Source organism: Mastigoproctus giganteus, chromosome 11 (assembly GCF_048544385.1).
Source record: "Mastigoproctus giganteus isolate SK-2022 chromosome 11, ASM4854438v1, whole genome shotgun sequence".
Lineage (NCBI taxonomy): Eukaryota > Metazoa > Arthropoda > Arachnida > Uropygi > Thelyphonidae > Mastigoproctus > Mastigoproctus giganteus.
The window spans coordinates 100,106,353-100,128,316 of record NC_143585.1 but is presented as its reverse complement, the minus strand read 5'-3'; the positions used below and the strand labels follow the sequence as shown (position 1 = coordinate 100,128,316).

At 37.8% G+C, this 21,964-nt stretch overlaps 1 protein-coding gene across 1 annotated transcript in view; it reads right to left on the bottom strand.

Annotated features, from left to right (window-relative positions):
- Nucleotides 1-4,428: 4,428 nt before the first annotated feature.
- The window catches only part of LOC150078290 (myoferlin-like), a 452,265-nt gene continuing 434,729 nt past the window's right edge, over nucleotides 4,429-21,964 (bottom strand). Inside the window, exon 52 of the mRNA XM_090384525.1 lies at nucleotides 4,429-4,935. Within this exon, the coding sequence (XP_090240651.1) occupies nucleotides 4,903-4,935 (33 nt within the window). The 3' untranslated portion in view covers nucleotides 4,429-4,902. The remainder of the gene's footprint in view (nucleotides 4,936-21,964) is intronic.

Here is a 21,964-nt window from a genome sequence, read left to right as displayed (position 1 = left end):
AAATATAAAAAAAGAAATGTGCTTATAAATACAGGTGTACACACACACACACAGGTTCGAGCCCATCACTACCAAATACAGAGGATGCGGAAAGGTTCAAAGAATGACCACCACATATACCGGAGCAATATGGCCTTAGTTGCTAATGCTCCTAAAAACCAAAAAATAACACACACACACACACACACACACACACACACTACGTGTAAGCACCCTAATACCTCGTGGCACCAGTTTTTCCTGTAATACAGCCCATACACATCTTGGCCTGGACTCCACAAGGTGTTGCAGGTTGTCCTGTGATAGTACTACCCATGTGTTGCATATACATCTTGCCTCCACAATCATCCCACTTTTAAAATTGGAAAGCTCTCAACACTAATCTCAGTTTTCAGACACTCAAAAACGGATCACCAAGTGTGCAAACTACAGTCATATATCAGCCTTTCCCAACTTTGAGCCTTCACCAGCACCACTGAACAGTCCATTCCTACTCAAGGGGGGGAGGGTTGCCAATGCAAAGCCAACTTAGTGTATATTTATTTATTTGTTAGATACTATTTATCACTTCCATTTTCAAATTAATAAAGCCATTAAGGGTGAAAATTTTAAAAATCATGCATATGATTTCTAATAGATTCTTTTCACATATAATTTGGGTAAACACCTGTTCACTTCCATTACTGCTCAAGTAAAATTGTGTATGTTTAGACAGATATGGAAGTTTCAGCCTATTAACTTTGAACAAACAACTAATATGTAATCAGTATTTTTGAGCAGCACTTTTTGAAGAAACCTTCAGAACGGTTTGAGGAACTGTGTTCCTCAAACCGTTCCGGTCAACCACTGCTGGGTTAAGACATTTTGGGATGTCAAAAACTATTTTATTTTATTGATTGACTGTGTGTAAGCATATATTTTTACTTATAATAATATACAAGTGTTGTTTGTTTGTTTGTTTGGGGATTTATTAGGTGCATCAGCAACTATGGCTATAGTGCACCATGAAATTGTAGAAGTATATTTCAATCCAGTAGTTGAAATGAAATATCAGCTGCTAGTTGGTCTCAAAACAAGCAGTGCCTCAGGTTTTTAAATTTGAATTCACCTTTTCTGGTAATATTATAAGATTTCAAAACATATTAGAAACTTAGGCAGAACTGTGATAATGGCACTGGTCTCTAAGTTGAACATAAGCCGAAGCCTTAAGGTCAAATGCTCAGCCCTCATCTTTAGCAGGAGCAAAGGCCTTCCTGTGATTGAAATTGAATGCAGTAAAACGTACAAACTGATTTTTTTTTTTTGCATTTCAGCTTATCATTACAGTTACATTACTGTAATGAATGTTCATTACCATACCCTATCAATTAAAATTTATATATATATGCTTATTCTTGTTTTTCATAAATTCTCATTACAGTTTTTTTTTTTCAGCTGGTGGAATTCATTTTTTTAATTCAGTCTAAAGGCTGAGAAAGTTAAAATTCAGGATAATTATTTAAACTGCCACATCACACATGTTATCTTTATCTAAATACCTGCAGTGAAGGCACTGTGTATGTGTGTGGTTTGGAATCTATTTATTGCTAAGGCAAATCATATGTTTTGCATACAGTTTATCCTCTGCTTCTTCAGTGATTGTAATCCTCCTGTTACACCATAAAAAAAAAACAATACCAAAAGACCATAACTGAAACAGTCATTGTCATGGCTGAAGAAATTTAAAACATTTTTTTTAAAGCACTGAAAATGATGTGCTCATGTTGCTTTTCAAATTGGATGGATTGCTACTTTGCCTCCTCACATCTAGAAATAAAGCAGTAAACCCATAAAATTATGCAGAAATCTTAAAAACTGGTCTGGGGTGTCAAAAAAAAAAAAAAAAAAAGCATGAGGCCTAGACATTTGACTTATGGTGTCATTTTTCTATACTCTCTCACACACACACACACACACACACACACACACACACACACACACCTCAACATATGGCAATCAAGTGAAGGAAGCTGCTGTTGAGGCTATCTGGATGAGCAACTTTTTCAGTAGCGAGAGTGTGGAACTTTCTTTATTGCTTAAAAATTGTTTTTCTGTAACTTTTAATTCGGCGCCTCCGTAGCCAGGTGGGCAGGAGCAGCAGTGCATAGCACATGCTTCTTGATTAGACCGGGGTTTGAGCCCATGACCACCAAATACAGAGGATGCGGAAAGGTCAGGGAATGACCACCGCATATCCCTGGAGCAATATGGCCTTAGTTGCTAATGCTCCTAAGAAACCAAATAACAATAACAACTTTTAATTTAAAATTAAATTTGTGATTTTCTTTCATTTGTGATTTTCTATTCATTACTTAATTTTTCATTACTTGGCGTTTGTATTTGTAATTGCTTAAGCCATCAAAGTGGTGCCACCCACAACCAAAAGGCTTATGGGCATGATGCAAAAAATCTGATCTGATGTAAAAATGGGATAAGTGCCTAAATTAGGTAGAGATTTTTTACAAATAAAGTATTTATAAAAATAAATTAGTAATTGTTTTACTTAATTATTAAATAAAGTACAGATTGTTTCCAATTTATGTAAGTAATGTGTTTCTATGAACAGTGGCATATATTAGACATTTTTTACATGTGTGCATTTATATTAAAGGTAAGATGTGTTCCCATGGCCAAATTTTTGAGACTCCAACAATTTAAGCTTCATATAAATGCTCATTAATAGCAAAATTAAAAAATCAGTATTAAAACAGGAAAGCAATAAAGATGCAGAAGAACACACATATTATGCTATATCCATAAACACTTATTTACATAATTTATTAATCATATCAAATGGCATAAGTTAGTGCATAATATAATTTTGTTCCATTAGTAAGTTTTCCATAGTCTAAGGCTTTCAGCCCTAAAACCCTCTTTAATCATATTGAATTATCCATTTTAAGATGCCATGGACAGAAGGCTGAACAGAATTTTGCTGCTTCTCTTGTTACAGTTCACTACAGCAGCAGCAGCAGTGCAAAAGATCACTCAATCCTTGACTGAACTTAAAATTGTTGCCCTGTTCCATGTTTGGATCATCTTCAATGAGAAGAGACACCCCTTTCATAACCAAAGCTTCAGTAAACCTTTTTTGTCAGCTGTTGTTTATATGTGGTGTTGGCTGCATTTCTTCTTCCTCCTACACACTTACCCTTTGTTGTTCCACTCAGTGATGTTCTGATTAGGTCAGTTTAGCCATGCAGGATTCTAGCGTGTCTACTGATGAAGTGGATGCTACTTATATCCACTTCAAAGCCAATCTCATTTGTAAATTCCTCAATCTGTAACTGAATTTCAGGAACACTGGAAAATTCCCAAACACCATGAACACTTTTTGGCCATACATTCATTGTAGTTTCAGTGATTTTCTCCCATGATGCCACAATGTTTTTTGTAACCTTCTTAATATTATAACCCCTCCTGAACTTGTGGGTTGTCCTCACAATCTGTTTTTGCAATCAGCAGCTTTGTCCTTTGGTTTCAACAAAGAGATCATATTTGTTGGCATGAAAACAACTTTTATGCTGTCATCTAGGTCTTCAATGTTAACAGGATAGTCATGCACAGTTTTGCCTGTCAAAAACAAGCAAGACCCTGTTGTTGAGATTTGTTCCTTTACAATACTTCTTGACAAGGGAAGAGAAGCAGCAAGTGTTTTTAAATTTTTAAAGTTATGCATGCCATTATGTTGAACAAAATAATCTGGAATAATATAATTTGAAGATGGCCCATATTAATTGATAAAAAAAAAAATAGTAACTCGTTTTCATTTGACTCGCCCTTGCAATTAGAAAACCTGTCTCCGAAACTTGTGTGTGTGTGTGTGTGTGTGTGTGTGTGGAAAAAGACATCTGAGAAGTAAAAAGTTTATAAAAATTTAATAAATAAGTTTACATGAAATGCCACAATAAACAGTCTTATGAGCTGTTTTCAAAATTACAGGGATAAAACAAATTTCTGATGTCTTTTGTTATGAGTTATATTATCAGGAACTGTAGCTATCATACACTTAAACTACATATATGATAATTTACAACCATTAAAATTTAAATATCATTTAAATATGATAAACTTGCATATTTCTCTCTCTCTCCTCTGTAGAAATATTAAAAGTTATTTTTAAATATTAAAGTATGTCGTAGCCACAGTTTTAAGAGATGGAAAGCCTAACAGATAATTGTGAAAAAAATAACTTGTGATTTTGTGCATAATATATAATACATATAGATCTTCCCAGTTATCTGTTCATGAATTAAGTTCTTCATGAATACCAATATATTCTGCCACTTTATAAAATATATCTTTTATATACATTTCAGATTATTTCGGATTCTGAAACTTTTTTTTTTTTTTTTTTTGTATTAATTGCCCAACTTCTGAAAGGCAAAAGTTATTTCATTTGCTGGGGTGGGATGGGGATAAAAAAGGACAATATATTAAAAATGCAATTATAGTATTCTTAATACACCAGAAAGCAGCTTGCTACTTCTTTTAGTCAGTAAATGTCCCAATTCTAAGAAATTGAAAAAATTCCAAAATCTGAATTATTTTCAATTATAAAATCCATTTTAATGACCACACTGAAACTTTACCACATAAGGTTATATAACACAGTGTCATAATCAGCATTTCAAATGTTTCCTCATTATAATATATCATTTCTTAAAACAGAGTATCCAAATATTCATTGGCTACTCTGTTCTTTTTCATGTAAAGCATCTGCAAACTTACATCCCTACGCCACTAGAATGTTATATAAAAATTGCATTCATTGCAGACTAGACTAAGTCACTCTTATCACAGCAATGATTCCACACATTGTTTAGACATTTGTGACAATCCACAAAGGACGATTCTTGATTATCACACATTCACCATCTTGTAAACCACAGCCTCCTATAAAATTATATAAACAAAATAATTAAATAGAAAACTGAAATTTTATTAATTTCATGCTCTCAATAAATTTCACTACTCTGCATAGTTTCGATATTTGTAAACTAATAGCTGTTTTTAACTCAGTTTTTTTGTGCTGATTTCAAAAATTTTATTAATTTTTTTCTAACATCTACTGTTTTTTCACAAATCAATTAAGTTGATGTCTTCAGTAGTATTATTGAATGTGTTAAGTTAAATGCTGGGAATTTGTAAACCAAATCTTCACATGTTGGCAACCTGCCTTAAAAAAAAAAAAAAAAAAAAAAAAAAAAAAAAATGTTTCTTGACCTTGAGAGCTCCATGCAGCAGTGTTTATCAGTATGAGCTCAGTTCCTTTTTGAGGATATGTCAAACTTGTGCTGATAAGTGAGTAAAATGTCTTCACATAAGTATTTGAGCAATCCAAACTTATTTTGCTATATTTGTGGAAGTTATGTGGTCCTCCAGCAAAAACAAGATATTGCAGAATTTGTAAAAAATGTGTATTGTGCTTATTTTGGAGTGAAACCTGGTCAACAAGATAAACTATAGGCTTCACATAAAGTTTGTGAACCTGTGTTGAAGCATTGAGATTGTCGAAAAATGGTAAAAAGAAAGTTTTACCATTTGCAATTCCCATTATTTGGTGGGAGCCTATGAACCACTGATGGCTTACTTTTGCTTAGTTAATGAGGAGGGATACAATGCAAAGAGTAAGAAGGGCATTATGTATGCTAATAGTCTATCTGCCAACAGACCAGTTCCTGCCAATAACCTGCCAATTCCATGCCCTCCACTTATATTGGAGAACATAGCAACAGAGTGCTGAAAGTGAAGCTTCTGAAGATGGAACTGAAGTCTGCACACCTGGAGACATTGAGTCTAGCCCTTAACTGTTTTCACACCATGAACTGAATGATCCAGTAAGAGATTTAAATTTGCCAAAGGAATCTGCAGAACTCCTTGATTCTAGACTTAAGTCAAAAAATCTTTTAGCACATGGAATGTTTCTCATGGTACTGACATATAGAACAAGAACTAGTTCCCTACTTTTCTGAGGACAATTCTATGTTTTTTTTGCAGTAATATAAATGACTTAATGAACTACTTAGGAATTAGTTACAATCCTACATAGTGCAGACTTTTTATTGACTTATCAAAGATAATCTGAAAGGTGTGTTGCTTCACGATGGAAATAAATATGGGTCAATTCAAGTAGCTCACTGTGCATTTGAAAAATTAAAGTTGTTGATAAATATTAAGTATGAAGAACATGGTTGGTTGGTCTGTGCTGACTTCAAAGTGATAGGTATGTTACTTGGATGGCAACCTGGCTACACAAAAATGCCTTGCTTTTTGTGAGTGGGACAGTCAGGCAAGGAGTAAGCACTGGGATGTCAAGGTCTGGCCAAAGAGGAGCAGTTTGTTGCCTGGGTCAAAGAATATAGTTCATAGACCCCAAACGTGTCCTCCTTCCACCCTTGCTGATCAATCAGGAAGGGCCCTGCTTCAACTACCTTTGTACTAAATTCCCATCGATCACCCAAGAGAAGCTAAAACAATGTATTTTTGTTGGAAGTCAAATTCGCAAACTAATGAGGGACTGAGATTTTCAGGGAACTATGAATAAATGAGAAAAAGGCATGGATTAGCTTTGGGTCTGTTGTTGAGAACTTCTTAAAGGACAAGGATGTAGACTACAAGAATATAGCTGAAAATATGTTGGCAAACTTCAAGAAGCCAGGCTGCAATGTGAGTGTCAAGGTACATTTTTTACACTCCCACATCAACTACTTACCAGAAAATCTAGGTAAGAAGTGAGGACAGGGTGAGAGGTTTAACCAGGACGTTAATGACATGGAAATGAGGTACCAGGGGAGGTAGAATGTCAACATGATGGCTGATTATTGCTGGTAGCTGAAGAGGGACTGCAATATAGAAGAGTCTGCAAAACAAATCAAAGAAACAAATTTGATCCATCACAAGTCAGTTTTTAAAATGAGAGATAAGTGTTTAGTGGAATTTTTTTTACCACACTGCCCTTTTTCGTTTTTCAGCAACATGTACTTAAATATAAAAGTAGCATTTTGTTATTATTTCAGTGCACAAATTCTGCCAAAATTAATAAAAATTTGTGAAAAATAAAATTTTCTTTCATGATTTTTGAATAAATCTGACGATGGAAACAGAAGTCATTTTTGAAATCAGCATTAGAAAATGATTCAGAAACACTTTTCTGAGGAAACAGTGATTTTTTTTCAAAATCCTACATTTGTAAGTTTGTACATCTTTAATTAAATATAATGAATATAGAAATGCTTTAAATCAGGCCATTATTAATACCAATTTGAACTGGCAAATTAATGCAATCAAGCAATGTAACACACACACACACACACACACACACACACACACACACACACACACACACACACACACACACACACACACGTTGGCTTGTCCTCTCCAATCCTCCTTTAAATGTATTCACACTACCCCCTTCCATAACACCAAGTGGAATGGTTGATCACGATCAACTAGTCAATCATAATACACAGAAATAAAAATATACCTACACAGAAAAAAGAAAAAAAACAACTCAAGCAATCTGCAAAAAAAATGAACATCAAAGTTGCTCATCATAAATGAGAGACCACTACACCAAAGTTGTTATATTATTATTATTAGCCATATAGTGCAAGGAAGTGTGAGACTTATGCTGAACCAGCCAAAAAAATATTTCTAATTTACCTTGAGAGAGAGCGAGCGAGAGAGAGAGAGAGAGAGAGAGAAGTAGAAAGGATTCATCAAGAAAGAGAAGAATACAATCATGAATTCAATTCAGTGAAACATTTATTCTGTTTTAACTACAGTATATCCTTGCTTTTACAAACTATTAGAGGACTATTAGATTATTGAACAATAGCTGTTAAATCAAAAGAATTTTTTTTGTCTGAGTCCATTTGTACCCCACAAACTTAAATTTAAGCAGTTACTCTGAAAAAAAAAAAAAAAAAAAAAAATCAGATGAGCATCTAACAGTATGACAGTGAGTATACTGAGAGGGATGCCTGCTGGCAGCTGCTGTGACTCACTACTTCCCAGTTTTCTCTATCTCATGAGAACACTCAGAATACACTCTGGTGCTATTCATATTATATCATCTGTTAAATTTGAAGTCTTAATTTGAGAATTTAACATATATTCAAAAGCTACGTCTGTACCTGTCCGTGTGTGTGTGTGTGTGTGTGTGTGTGTGCAATGACAGATGGAAGTTTGTTCCAGCAATCAATTACCCACTGGCTAAAGGCAAATTTCCACACATTTATTCAACAACTGTCTTTCCTCAATTTCAGTTTATGTCCCCTCAGGTTTGTAATCTGAACAAGAGGAAGAATCCCATCAGCACTGAGTCTGCTCAATTCATCCAAGATCTTATACACCTCAATCAGATCACCTTGCAGGTGCCTACTCTCCAGACACTGCAATTTGCAGAACTTAAGCCTTTCTTCATAAGAGCACCCCTTCATTTCCTCTCATCAGTCTTGTTATCCTTCTCTATACTTGTTCTAGCAACTCAACATCCTTCCTAAAATATGGCTTCTAGATTTGTACACAGTACTCAAGGTGTGGCCTGACCATTGCCTTAGCTTTTTTTTTTTTTTTTTTTTGGCTGATGCTGCATAAACTTGCTTTCTTGCATCATGTACCTCTACTAATGCTAATCACCTCCTTATCCCTGTATATCATTGACAAGGCCCCATGACCTACTCTGGCAGCCTGTCTGCACTGCTCAGAAAACTTCACGTCGGGCTGCACAAATTACCCCCAAGTATCTTTCATTCTCCACTACCCTGAGTGTAACACCACCCAGTTGGTACATTTCTCTGGGGTTACTTTTACTTCTACCCACGTGCAGTACTTTGCAGTTGTCAATGTTAAACTTCAGTTGCCACTTCTCAGCCCATCTGCCCAACTTCTCAAGGTCCTGTTGCAGCAGCATACTGTCTTTACTGTTATTAACAACCCTGCCAACCTTTGTATCATCTGCAAACTTTGATCCTAGTGATTGCATTGAGCCATTGTGGAACACTTTAAATGATTTCGTATAGCAGCCAGTAGAAATTTGTGTTCATTCCTCCTTCAGTGGAAGCACTAGTTCATCTGTAGAAGAGGGAATATTGCCTCTACTCTGATCAAATGTTCCAGTTCACCTGAAAAGTGTTCAACTGGACTCAAGCAAGTTGTAGAACTTTGTTTTTCTCAAGCGATATATTTACACTGCTTGCTGTATGGGATGAGCATTATAGTGCTGAAATGTGGAGAACCCATTTCCATAGAACTACAGCCAAAGTGTGGGCACCATGATATTGTCCAAGCTGTCAGTTTACAACTGGGCATTTACACTGAGTGATCACTGAATTATGACCACCTACCTAATACTGTGCTGGGCCACCATTCACACAAATAACAGCCACTATTTGCATAGGCATCGACTCCGCTAGATATTTGTAGGGATCTGCAGCCATGCTGCCTGCAAGGCTTTCCACACTGTCGGATGACAGTTGCATGTCCATACACCTCACTTCCCATTCCAAAACATCCCATAGGTGTTCAATTGGATTGAGGTTAGGCAAGTTTGGAGGCCAATCATGATGGGTGATATCTTCGCTGTGTCCCTCGAACCACTTGTGCACAGTGTGGGCCTGATGACGTGGTGCATTATTGTCTTGGAAGATACCGTATCTGTCCAGGAAAAGAAGTGCAACATGGCAAGGTGAACAGTCTTTAAGAGCTGCCAGCAGACCTCACCAGTGAAACAATGGTCCATATGCACCAGGAATCCTAGTTTTTGCCAGCAAAACATGCCCCACATTAAGCAACCACCACCACTTGCCTGGATGCATGATGGATCTATTGGCTCATATTGCTTGCACCACTTATGAAGGCATTGGCATGTTGTACCGTGTGTTTGGACTCATCTAACCAGCACACTTGTTTCCAATCCTCCAGTGTTCAACCAGCATATTGTTAATACCGCAGCATTCTCCATCGACTTTGAACGGTGGTGGGGAGAGGGGTGTCTCTTGGGTCATCTGTTGTGGAACTCCATATGTCTGAGTGTGCAGCTCTGCCATTTGGGATATTGCCCTTGTATTCCCCATATTGTACTGTGTTGTCAACAGTCATACAGTGATCTGCCATTGAACCCATACAACTTGCTGCACTCTTTGCTTACCACAAATATCCATTATAGTTAATCTCCTGCCAGCATAACTATAATCCTTTATAGTTATGCTGGCAGGAGCTAGTTAGACCCCTTGCAATGCTCTTTGTACACTTTATCCACAGTGGGCTGTGAGTAACCAACAAGACATGCCACTTCCCATAAGGAAACACCCGATGCACAAGCTCCCACAATCGTGCCCTTTTGAAACTCTGATATCTTTAGTATGTCCCATAACTGCTACTTCATCATTTTGACTTGCACAACCAGATGCAAATTACCACTGCTCTAGCATATGAAGTTGTTCTGCTTTTTATACTGTGAGCTATGTGGCATAGTCCATCACAGATGGGGGTGGTCATAATTCAGTGATCACTCAGTGTATATTCAACATTACAGACAAATGCAAGACAGGGAAGCAAAACTGCACTATGGCACTTGTGGCTTTGAACTTAACTGTAGGCATAATACAATGCAGTAAATGACATCTCACAAGCAGTCTCTCAACCAAATGATCTGAAGATGGTGTAACATGATGCATCCATAAAATCAGTTTGCACTGTATCTTGGTCCAAAAACATGAACCCTATAACATTTTCCAAGGATGTAGCATGGTTCACTCTCACTGCTTTCTTGATCACCAGTTCCTATTCAACAGTTTTCTCCACACCTATCTGACCAACTGTGCTCACCTGAATTGCCCTAGGGGCCAAGGGGATGTGTACAAGCGGAACACATGAATCCACCAATGGGTTCACCAAGCCTCTCCATCCCAATTTCACTCTCAACATCCACAGGGTGGCCCCTGAAACCTGAGCAACCTACAGGAAGGTTGGGTTTCAACCACAGTGGGAAAATAGGTCAGGTGCAGACAAGAGAAGGAAGGATATGAAGGGCCTTCTCTTCAACATGCTATGAAGATAGGGCTAACATATCTGGTTACCAGTAGGTAGGCTGGTAATCTGAGTTTTGGTGGCAGAGGAACCTAAGCAGGTCAATGGCAGCAAATGCAGCTTCAGTTAGAGGACCTACTAACAACAGTGAAAGCAATGGGAAACTACCCTCTATAGTGAACATATCTCAAGAAATCCAATGATGAGCAAGCAAGAGAAGACTGAAAGAACTGGAAAAGACAAAGGTGGAGACAGCTCATCAGAGGAACTGACAAGTCACAAGGCTTAATTACTGGATGATGATCTTGTATTTCCCTCATTCCTCTCTCTCTCTCTCTCTCTCTCTCTCTCTCTCTCTCTCTCTCTCTCTCTCTCTCTCTCTCTCTCTGGTCCATAGTATAATGAAGGACCCTTGACTTGAAATTTTGCATGGGTTTGTAGATCATGTGAGCCAACACATTGATCACTGTTGACAAAAATTTGTCTGAGAAATGTAGGGGGGAGACAAAAATGTAAAAAACCTATAGCTTATTATACACTGTGGGAAAGAGCTCAACAAGTAGGTTTAAACTATAATTTTAAAACATTTTTAAAATTAAAAATGGCGGCTCCAGACAGGAAAATGTGAGTAATTTTTGTCACCTTCCCCCTCTATTTCATTCACTAATGCAGCTAAAATTTTAAAAATCACATTAGCTATGCGTTATTCGATGCTTATTAAGGGAAAATTATTCCGATTGAAATCTATCATTTACTTTGTGTGTTAAAATTAAAAAAAAATTTTTTTATTGCACTTCGATAGTGCACTTCTTTGTACTAAGTAACTCTCCTTTTGGTGACAAAAAGGTTGCTAAATAGTTAATAAGTCTATAAAGGTCATTTATAAATTTTGCCACGAGAAGTATTTTTTAACAATTTTCAAAGCTGGAATTGTCCCAGCAAAGAGGTACTCAGGGAGCCAGTGTTGAGGTGGTGGTGGTAAGAAGGTTCTTGCATGACCCTCACCTGCCAGTCACTTTTCTCCCAAGACTTTAATTGCTTCTTCAGGAAGAAGTTGGAGTCGCTTCTCCCACCCTTGTCAACAACAACTGGAAAGACTCAAATAGACAATGTTTTCGTTAGTTAATAAGTTTTAGGACAAGCCAGGGTACTAGAAACTTTTTCAGTTACCACAAAACTCTGAGATACTATACCAACAACCATTAGTAACTACTGACCCTTCACCTGAGTGCCTGGCACTCAGTAGTTGACCGATTTATTTTATTTTTTACACTTTGCAAGATTCAAATGTGGTTCTTGCATGCGACAGTGAATTGCTGATACAGCATTCAACAATAAAGGTTCTTTGAAACTCCCTAAGCTCCTTGCTATGACTATTCCTTGTTTGAAACATCTGATATTAATATAACATTTAAATGGACATTGCATAGGCCATCCTGATCAAATCTCCACACTTCATCTGAGTTTGTTACTTTGGTGTTTTTTGTGATGGTGCAACTGCAGGATAGTGCAACTGAAGAAGTGGAGGTGAAAACAGCTGTGAAACACATAGTTAGACCCAATTAGTAATAAACAGATTCTAAACCTTACACGATTGAAGTGTTTATTTCAAGAAATTCTCTGATATTGCCTATATCAGAGATAAAACAGGGAGTGGTGGGAGTCATCATGGAACAAATAAATATGTGGGCTGTGTTAGGATAACTGAAAATAAGAACAGGTGCAAGTATACCAATGCTAGGAGTATAGTAAATAAATTTGAAGTGCTCATCAAGACATCAAAGGCAGATATTCTTGGGATATCAGAGATGTGGTGTCACACAGATATAATCAGCACAGAACTGAAACTTGCAGAGTGCAACATGTAGAGAAAGGACAGACAGAACAGGAAGGGAAGGAGAGGTTATGCTGTTATTTGAGAAAAATATAAAATCTAAGGCAGTGCATCCAAGTTAACATAGATGGACAAGGCAATGTTGAGTCAGTTTTGCATGACATAACCAATGGGAAAGGAAAAATGAGGGTAGGAGTTTGTTATAGGCCTAATGGCTCTGATGAGTACAATGAACAATTATACAGAGAAATAGTGGGCCAGTAAATCAGGGTGTCTTATAATGGAGGATATTAACTTCCCAGATATTCACTGGAACTTGTGGGTTGATCACTTGCACACACTAGCAAGGCTTTTGTGGATTTATTGGATGATTGTTTTCTAAAGCAGCATGTTAGAGAGGCAACCAGAGAGAGTAACACTCTTGATCTGATTATCAACAGTGATTATTTGTGCATTAAGAATTTACAGATAAAGGAACCACTAGGTGGCAGTGATCACAGTGTACTGATATGGGATTTACTTAAAGATACAACTACCATCAGACTACTGACTACAGTGGTCTCAGTTTTTAAATTCTGTAGAGTGGGACCAACAGCAAATTCTAAATGAGAAGAATTGAATGAATTAATCGTGGATGCTACTAGGCTTTTCATACCGATTAAGAAATACTGTTCAAGGTTTAGGCCTAAGTGGATGTCAGATGAACTAAAGAGACTCGTGTCAGAGAAGAAAAATGAATCGGATGCATATAAATTATCAGGTTACACAGAAGCCTACAGTAGATATAATCTACTCTGTAATCAAGTCACAAAGGAGGTTAATCAAGCAAAGGCAGATTACAAGAAAGCTTTGGCAAAGGATGCTAAGAAAAACTGCAAGGACTTCTTTACGTGCATAAACTCTAGAAGGAAGGGAATGAATCAGATTGGTCCCCTTGTTATCGATGGTTTGACTGTTGATGATCCTGCTCCATATAGCTGAAAAACTGAACGAGTATTTTGCATCTACATTCACACATGAGGAATTCTGTAGGGAAGTGGAGGACAGAAGCTTATTAAACTCTAAGAGGGAGCTCAATGATTTTGTAATAACTGAGAGCAAAGTGAAGGAGAAATTGAAATTAAACATAAGGCATCTGGGGTGGATGGGATCTATCCAGTTATATTAAGGCAGGCAGCAAAGGAAGTAAGCAAACCCTTAGCCATAATTATGAGAACATCCTTGGACTCAGAGGAAGTCCCCACAGATTGGAGATGTGCAATCTGTAACCCCAATTCACAAAGGGGGAATCAAAGGGTGACAAGAGTAATTAAATCTGGTAGTTTAACTTCTGTTCCAGGGAAAATAATAGAGTCACTGGTTAAAGAAGCATTGCAGGATCATCTAGACAAGACTGCCATAATTTGTTAAGGGGATGTCTTATCTAACCACTTTGATTGGATTTAATTTATGTTGTCACAAAGGAACTGGACGCAAAAAATAATTTTGATATCAAATACATAGATTTCAAGAAAGCTTTTGATACTGTTGCACATGGAAGACTGCTGTACAAACTGGAGCAGTATGGTATTAACAGCAAGTTACTACAATGGATAAAAGGCTGGTTGAGTGGACAAAGACAGAGTAGTAATCAATGGATGCTGTTCTTTGAGGACTAATGTTATTATTGAGCCCCCCCAGGTGCGGTGTTGGGTCCCATTGTTGTTTTGTCTATTTATCAATGACATTGATGAAGGTATGTCAAGCTTAATGTCAGTTTACAGATGATACAAATGTTGGCAGGGTTGTTAATGACAGTAATGGCAGTGTGCTGCAGCAAGGATCTATAAATGTTGGGCAGATGGGCTGAAAAGTGGCAACTGAAGTTTAATATTGACAAATGCAAACTACTGCATATGGGTAGAAGTAACAACCAGAGAAACATACCAACTGTGTGGTACTACACTTAGGGTGGTAGAAAATGAAAAAGACCTGAAAGTAATTGTGCAATCAGATATGAAGTTTTCAGACAGGCTGACAGAGCGGGTCATGGTGTATTATCAATGATATACAGCAATGTTGCTAGCAGGGAAAGGGAAGTGATTATGCCTTTGTATAAGGCATTGGTCAAACCATTTTAGTACTGTGTACATGTCTGCAGGCCTCATTTTAGGAAGTATGAGGAGTTATTTCAGCTAGTACACAAAAAGGCAACAAGATTGGTGTGGGGGAACAAAGGGGTTCTTTTACCAAGAAAAGCTTAAGTTCTGCAAATTGCAGCATCTGGAGACTATGCACCTGTGAGGTGATCTGATTGAGGTGTATAAGCTCTTGAATGAACTGAGCAGGCTTAATTGCATTGGGTTTCTTCCTCTTGTCAGATTATGAACCCGAGGGGGCATAAAATCAAATTGAGGAAAGGCAGTTGTACAATAGATGTGCGGAAATTTGTCTTTAGCCAGCAGGTAGTTGATAGTTGGAACAAACTGTCATCTGTTGTTGTTGTGGAAGTTGATAGCTTAAATAAATTCAAGACTAAACTGGACAAATGCTTAGAGGGAATGGGAGGCGCCTCCGTAGCCAGGTGGGAAGGAGCAGCAGTGCGTAGCACACGCTTCTTGATTAGACCGGGGTTCGAGCCCGTCACCACCAAATACGGAGGATGCAGAAAGGTCAAGGGAATGACCACCGCATATTTCCGGAGCAATATGGCCTTAGTTGCTAATGCTCCTAAAAACCAAATAACAAAACAAAACAAAAACAGAGGGAATGGGATGTGTGAAATGTTTTTTGGCTGATGCTACTTAAGCTTGCTTTCTTGCATCAAATGCCTCTGTTACTACTGCTACTAACTATACACTTTTAAGCCTGTCTCTGCATATCTCATTTACTAACCTGGGAAGAAATGTCTGAATACTTTTAGTAAAATAATGTACACCGATGAGCCAAAACATTATGACCATCTACCTAATATGATGTTGGTCATCCACGTGCAGCCAAAACAGCTTGTACCCGGCGAGGCATGGACACTACAAGATTTCTAAATGTGTCTTGTGGTATCTGGTAGCAACACGTAACCAGCAGATCCTTTAACTCCTGTAAGGTCCATAGTTGAGACGCTGCAGATTGAAATTGCTGTTCCAACACAAACCACAGATGCTCAATGGGATTGATGTCTGTGGAATTTGGAGGCCAGGACAATACCTGGAAGTCTTCCTCATGTTCCGCAAACCAGTCTCGAACAATCCGGATGGTGTGGCATGGTGCTTTATCCTGATGAAAGACTGCACTGCCAGAGGGGAAGACCGTTGCCGTGAAAGGGTGTACCTATTCAGCAATGATGTTTCGGTAGGTGGTAGATGTCAGAGTGCCCGGCATATGGATGACTGGACCCAGGGTATCGTCCAAAGCGTGAAACCACTGCCACCAGCTTGTGTTCATCCCACGGTGCATTCAGGCACCATCACTTCCCCATGTAAACAATGCACACGTACCCAGCCATCCACAAGGTGCAACAGGAAAGATGATTCATCGGATGAGACGACTTTCTTCCAGTCATTCAAGGTCCAGTTTCAATGCTTGCATACCCATTATAGGCACTGTCGCTGGTGAACCATGGTTAGCATGAGCACTCGGTGCGGCCTGCAGCTACGCAACCTCATTTTCAGCAGGGTTTGATGTACTGTGTTGTGACACATTACTCCCGTCACCAGCATTCCAAATTACTGGCTAGTTGCACCAAAGTCTCCCCCTTCTGTTGCCATGTACCATTCGGGAGAGCCTTCCCTCACCTCGAGCATCAATGAACCATGGTGGTCTAACACGGTTCATAAAGCAGTTCATGGATTTTCCCTCCTCGGACCCCTTTTGGTAGGTACTAACCACGGCTAACTGTGATCATCCCCCCCCCACAGCCTTGCCATCTTGGATATGCTCTGACCCAGTCATCTGGCCATTACAATTTGGCCTTTGTCGAACTCGCTTTTCCACTGCCTTTCCCATCTGAAGAACAAGAGTAATGCTGATTAACGGAGCTCATAATCAGGTGTTTTTATACCATGTTCCGACCCATGCACGCACCTTAGTTCACCTGCAGTTGCTCTATTTACATAACGACTCGTTGGTCATAATGTTTTGGCTCAGTGTATGTGCAAGTGTTGATTAAATGTTTTTTTGTTTTTAATACACAGAAAGGAAGTTCTTCCATTACTATCTTTACATACATGTATTATATTAATTATCTGGTGCATAGTTTTGGTTTTGGTAGGTTACTAGCGGTATCCAGGGTTTCCCCTATATCTGCAATTGTGCATAAAAAAAAAAATTATGCATTTATTTATGACGACCACAAGCATTAGCTGAGGCATATGATGCAAGAAAGCAAGCTTATAGCATTAGCCAAAAAAAAAAAAAAAAAAAAAAAAAACCAACCTTCCCATTTCACCTATCCAGTCACTCCAAATGTTTGTCTGGTTCAGCTTTAAATTTATTTAAGCTATCAACTTCCACAACAACAGATAGAACAGTCTGTTCAGTTGCGCAAGCAGTTGCTCTTGACATCTCAAAATCTTTCGATCGTGTTTGGCATAAAGGCCTTCTAAACCAGGGTTTGCCAACTGTTTTTTGTAATTGGTTATCCAGTTTTCTCTCTGATCACTCACTGAGGGTGATGGTAGATGGCTCTCTGTCTTAACTTCTCCACTAATGCTGGTGTCCCCCAAGGTTCAGTTCTTTCCTCCACTCTTTTCCTCTTATATATTAATGACCTTCTTCCATTGACTGGAAATCCTATCCATAGTTTTGCCGATGATAGCACATTGAATTCCACTTTCCATTTTGAGAAACCTTGTCCTGCTCAATCAGCTTCAACTTCTCGAATATCTGCTACCAATTCCTTAAATGTCAATCTCCAGATAATTCTCCAGTGGGGCAAAGACAACTTAGTTGATTTCAATCCTTCTAAAACTCAGTCTTGTCTTATATCTCGCTAAAAGGATTCTTCTGCTCCTATGCTTATCTTTGGTGACACTCTGATTTCTAGGCAAAATGATATATTTCTTTTGGGGATTACCCTGACTTCTAATCTCTCTTGGCACAAGCACATTACAAATATTGCTTCCTGTGTATCTAAAAAACTTGTTTTTCTCTTTCGCTATTGGCGTTACTTTTCTTCCAAACAGCTTCACTCTGTACAAATTGCAAATCTGCTCTACCATGGAATACTGTTCCCACATCTGGGGCGATGCCCCCAAAACCTCTCTCAGGCTTCTAGATTCCATTCAGAAGACGGCAGTTAGGTTAATTAATGACTCCTCGCTAACAGTCTTTCCACTTGCTGTCTCATAGATGTACTGTTTCTGCTGCATGCCTTTTCTACAGATGCTTCCATGGGCACTGTTCTTCTGAATTGGCTTCTATAATTCTCTCTCTCTCTCTCTCTCTCTCTCTCTCTCTCTCTCTCTCAAAACAGTCCAAACACATGCCACCACCAGCCGGCATCCATTTACTGTCCAATTTTTCATCTTCCTCGTTTATTCATTCAACTGCCGTTTTCTGGAATAACCTTCCTTCATACGTATTTCCTGAAAATTACAGTCTACAGAAGTTCAAGTGTAATGTCAACAAATCTTTTTTCATCTTCTCAACCTCCAACCCAAGCACAGCACTAAGTACTATAGGTTCTAATACCTCTTGTGTTTGGGATTTTTCATAAAAAAAACAAACCATTTATTCTACAACTGTCTTTCTGCAATTTGAATCTATGCCCCCTCAGGTTCTTAATCTTAGAAAGTGGAAGTATTCCATCAGCATTGAGCCTGCTCAAACCTTTCAAGGCCTTATGAAAAGATATTAGAATCTATAGCACTTTGGTACTGCATATGGGTTGGAGGCTAAGAAGACAGAAAATACTTCCTGCCTTTTGGTGGTTCCAAAAGGCAGGAAGTAGGAAGTGTGGAGTTGAACAGCGAATGGAAGTTTACTGGTTTGAGTATGCATTTGGTCTGATGTAACCAAATTCAGATATATTGATACCAATTCCAGTGCCCAAGAAAATTAAAAAAAAAAAAAAAAAAAAAAGATGCACTGGAAACTGAATTTCTGGGTAACAGAGAGCAGAGGCAGTTAGATTTTGTAAGAGATGAGTCATTAAATAACCTGATAACTATTTTAGACAGTCTAGGAGCTTGAGACATTTTGGCAGCACCATCACATATGTGGGAACAATATTCCATGACAGGACTAATTTAAGATTTGTACTGAATCCACTGGAAAAGAAATGGCAAAAACAAAACAGAAAACTGTTTTTTGATATACAGAATGTAATATTTCTGGTGTGCTTATGCAGAGAGAGAGAGAGAGAGAGAGAGAGAGAGAGAGAGAGAGAGAGAGAGAGAGAGATTGGAAGTCATGGTAATCCCCAATAAAAATATCTCATTAGAATTTCAGTGTTATCAAAGATTAGCAAGAGCAACAGACATTTTTGTGCAAAATATAACACAGGACTGAGGAAAAGCAATACATAAAATTGACAGAATGGGGTAAACAGATGATTTTAAGCCACAGTAGATTTCAGATTAGGAACTCTGACAGGAATATCACGGCACCAGAATTAAAAGGGAACAATTTTAAACAACTGAATACTTGTCAAAAAAATAAGTGTAGAGGGTAGTAAGACAGATACATGACATTAGCAGAGGCATATGATGCAAGAAAGCAAGCTTATGCAGCATCAGCTGGGAAAAAAAAAAACACTTTCCATTTCACCCATCCATTCACTCTAAAAGTTTGTCCGGGTGTTCCTTGAATATATTTAAGCTATCAACTTTCACGACAGATGGAAGTTTGTTACAGCAAATCAACTGCCCACTAGCTAAAGGCAAATTCCTGCACATCTATTCTACAAATAAATTTTCTCAATTTGAGTTTTTGTCCCCTTAGGTTCATAATCACCTCCTTATCCCTGCGGAGCAAGAGGAAGAACCCCATCAGCATTGAGCCTGCTCAAACCATTCAATGCTTTATACACCTCAATCAGATCCCCTCGCAGGTACCTAGTCTCCAGATGCTGCAATTTGCACAACTTAAGCCTTTCTTGTTAAGAGCACCCCATTGTTCCCCTCATCAATCTTGTTGCCCTTCTCTGTACTTGTTCTGGCAACTCTACATCCTTCCTAAAATTAGGCCTCCAGACCTGTGGCAACACTCAATGTGTGATCTGACCTTTGCCTTCTACAAAGGGATAATCACCTCCTTATCCCTGCTAGCAAAACTCCTGTATATCATTGACAATACCCCATGACTTGCTCAGAAAACTTCATATCTGACTGCACATTTACCTCCAAGTCTTTTTCATTCTCCACTACCCTGAGGGTAGTACCACAAAGCTGGTACATTTCTCTAGGGGTTAAGGCTACCCATATGCAGTATTTTGCATTTGTCAAAGTACTGATGCATTACTAATGCATATGATGAAATGGAGTGTTATCCCATTCTGAGTCCTGCACAAGCATCACTTCTGAAGCAAAAGGGATCCTAGATCCTTTACTGCACCGCCCATACTGCATAACCTTTAATCCAGATAAGATTATTTATTATTTTTTTTTAGGCAGACTTATTCACCTACTGTTAACCTATCCATGGTACTAGTCTATCACTAACTTTTTTCAATAAAAACTATAACACCGGTTTCAAAATGAATGTCACAAGATGTGTATTACCCAGGCAGCATCCATTATTAATCTCTACTTTTGGTCTCTGGAATAACTCCCTGTTCCATATATATTTCCTAAAATATTCACTTTTTACTAAATTCACCATTTAAAGTATGGCATGTTAAAAGCATTTTCCTCCTTGCTTTGCCATACACCAAATTCTCCCAAAGAATTTGCCATATTATCATAGCCACCAATTATCCTTTGCTGAATTGTTATTCACCAAATTATTTTGTACACTGAATTTTCATGCACTGGAATGATGTTGTGCAGTATTGCAAAGAATCGAAGTGATCCCTATGCAAATTAGACAATTAAGAAATTATGAATATTGTACAATAACAGTCTACAATAATCAATTATGGCATTTTCATAATCGATTATATGCAAATTAGTTGATTACAAATTGATAACAATAGTGACTGAACAGAGCTATTGTCTGAGTGGTAACAGCACTATCTTCAGTTTTGATAACATCAGATTGAATCCTTCCACTGTCATTTTTTTTCCCTAGCTTTCTTCTTGTTGATTTCATAATCACCCAATAGTGCATAATTGAAATAATGATTATGACTCAATTATACCTATCAATAGTAAGCAGTGCACCCCCATATACATTATTCTTCTCAGACTCCTTCCAGTCATGAGCTGCAGAACAAAAGCAGCGAAATTATATGCGAACTGATCTGGGTGTACTATTCGCTAAGTGTCCTTAGAGAATACATGCAGCCTTCATGAACTGTTTTAAAGCTATATACAATCTAAATGTAAAGAAATTGGTTCTCACCATGATGCTTGTCATAATCTCAAAAGACAGGACTCATACTGCATGACAGAAGAGATGGGGAGATTCTGGAGACTAAACTGAATTTGCCATTTTGACTATAAAAAGCAAAGTTGTGGTATTGCTCCAGGCAATGAGAATCATCATTGTATTATGTCTACATAATCAGTTGTAAGGAGTAGACTTACTGCTCATTATGCTACTATTACTTTTGAACAGATATTCTCCAGTATATCATTTTTGGTTTAATATATCATTAATTAATATAATATTAATATAAAATTTTTGGTTTATTCAATCAATCAATTCAATCATTTCCCATCTTGTAATAAGAAGGTAATCAAAACCAGGCAGGTATTTTCACCTAAACTTCTTAACATTAATTTTCCTCTTGAACTTCTGAAAATCCTTCCTTCACATCCTCTTGACTCCTATCTTATTGATCTGGTTGTCTCTTTGATTCTACATGGCTTTCCTGTTTTTCAAACAATACAGCTTTGAAAATTGCAAAATTATGTTTGGATTTCCAGCTTTCTGAAGAATTCAGAAAGAAAGAAAAAACTATTTAAAGTTGAAACC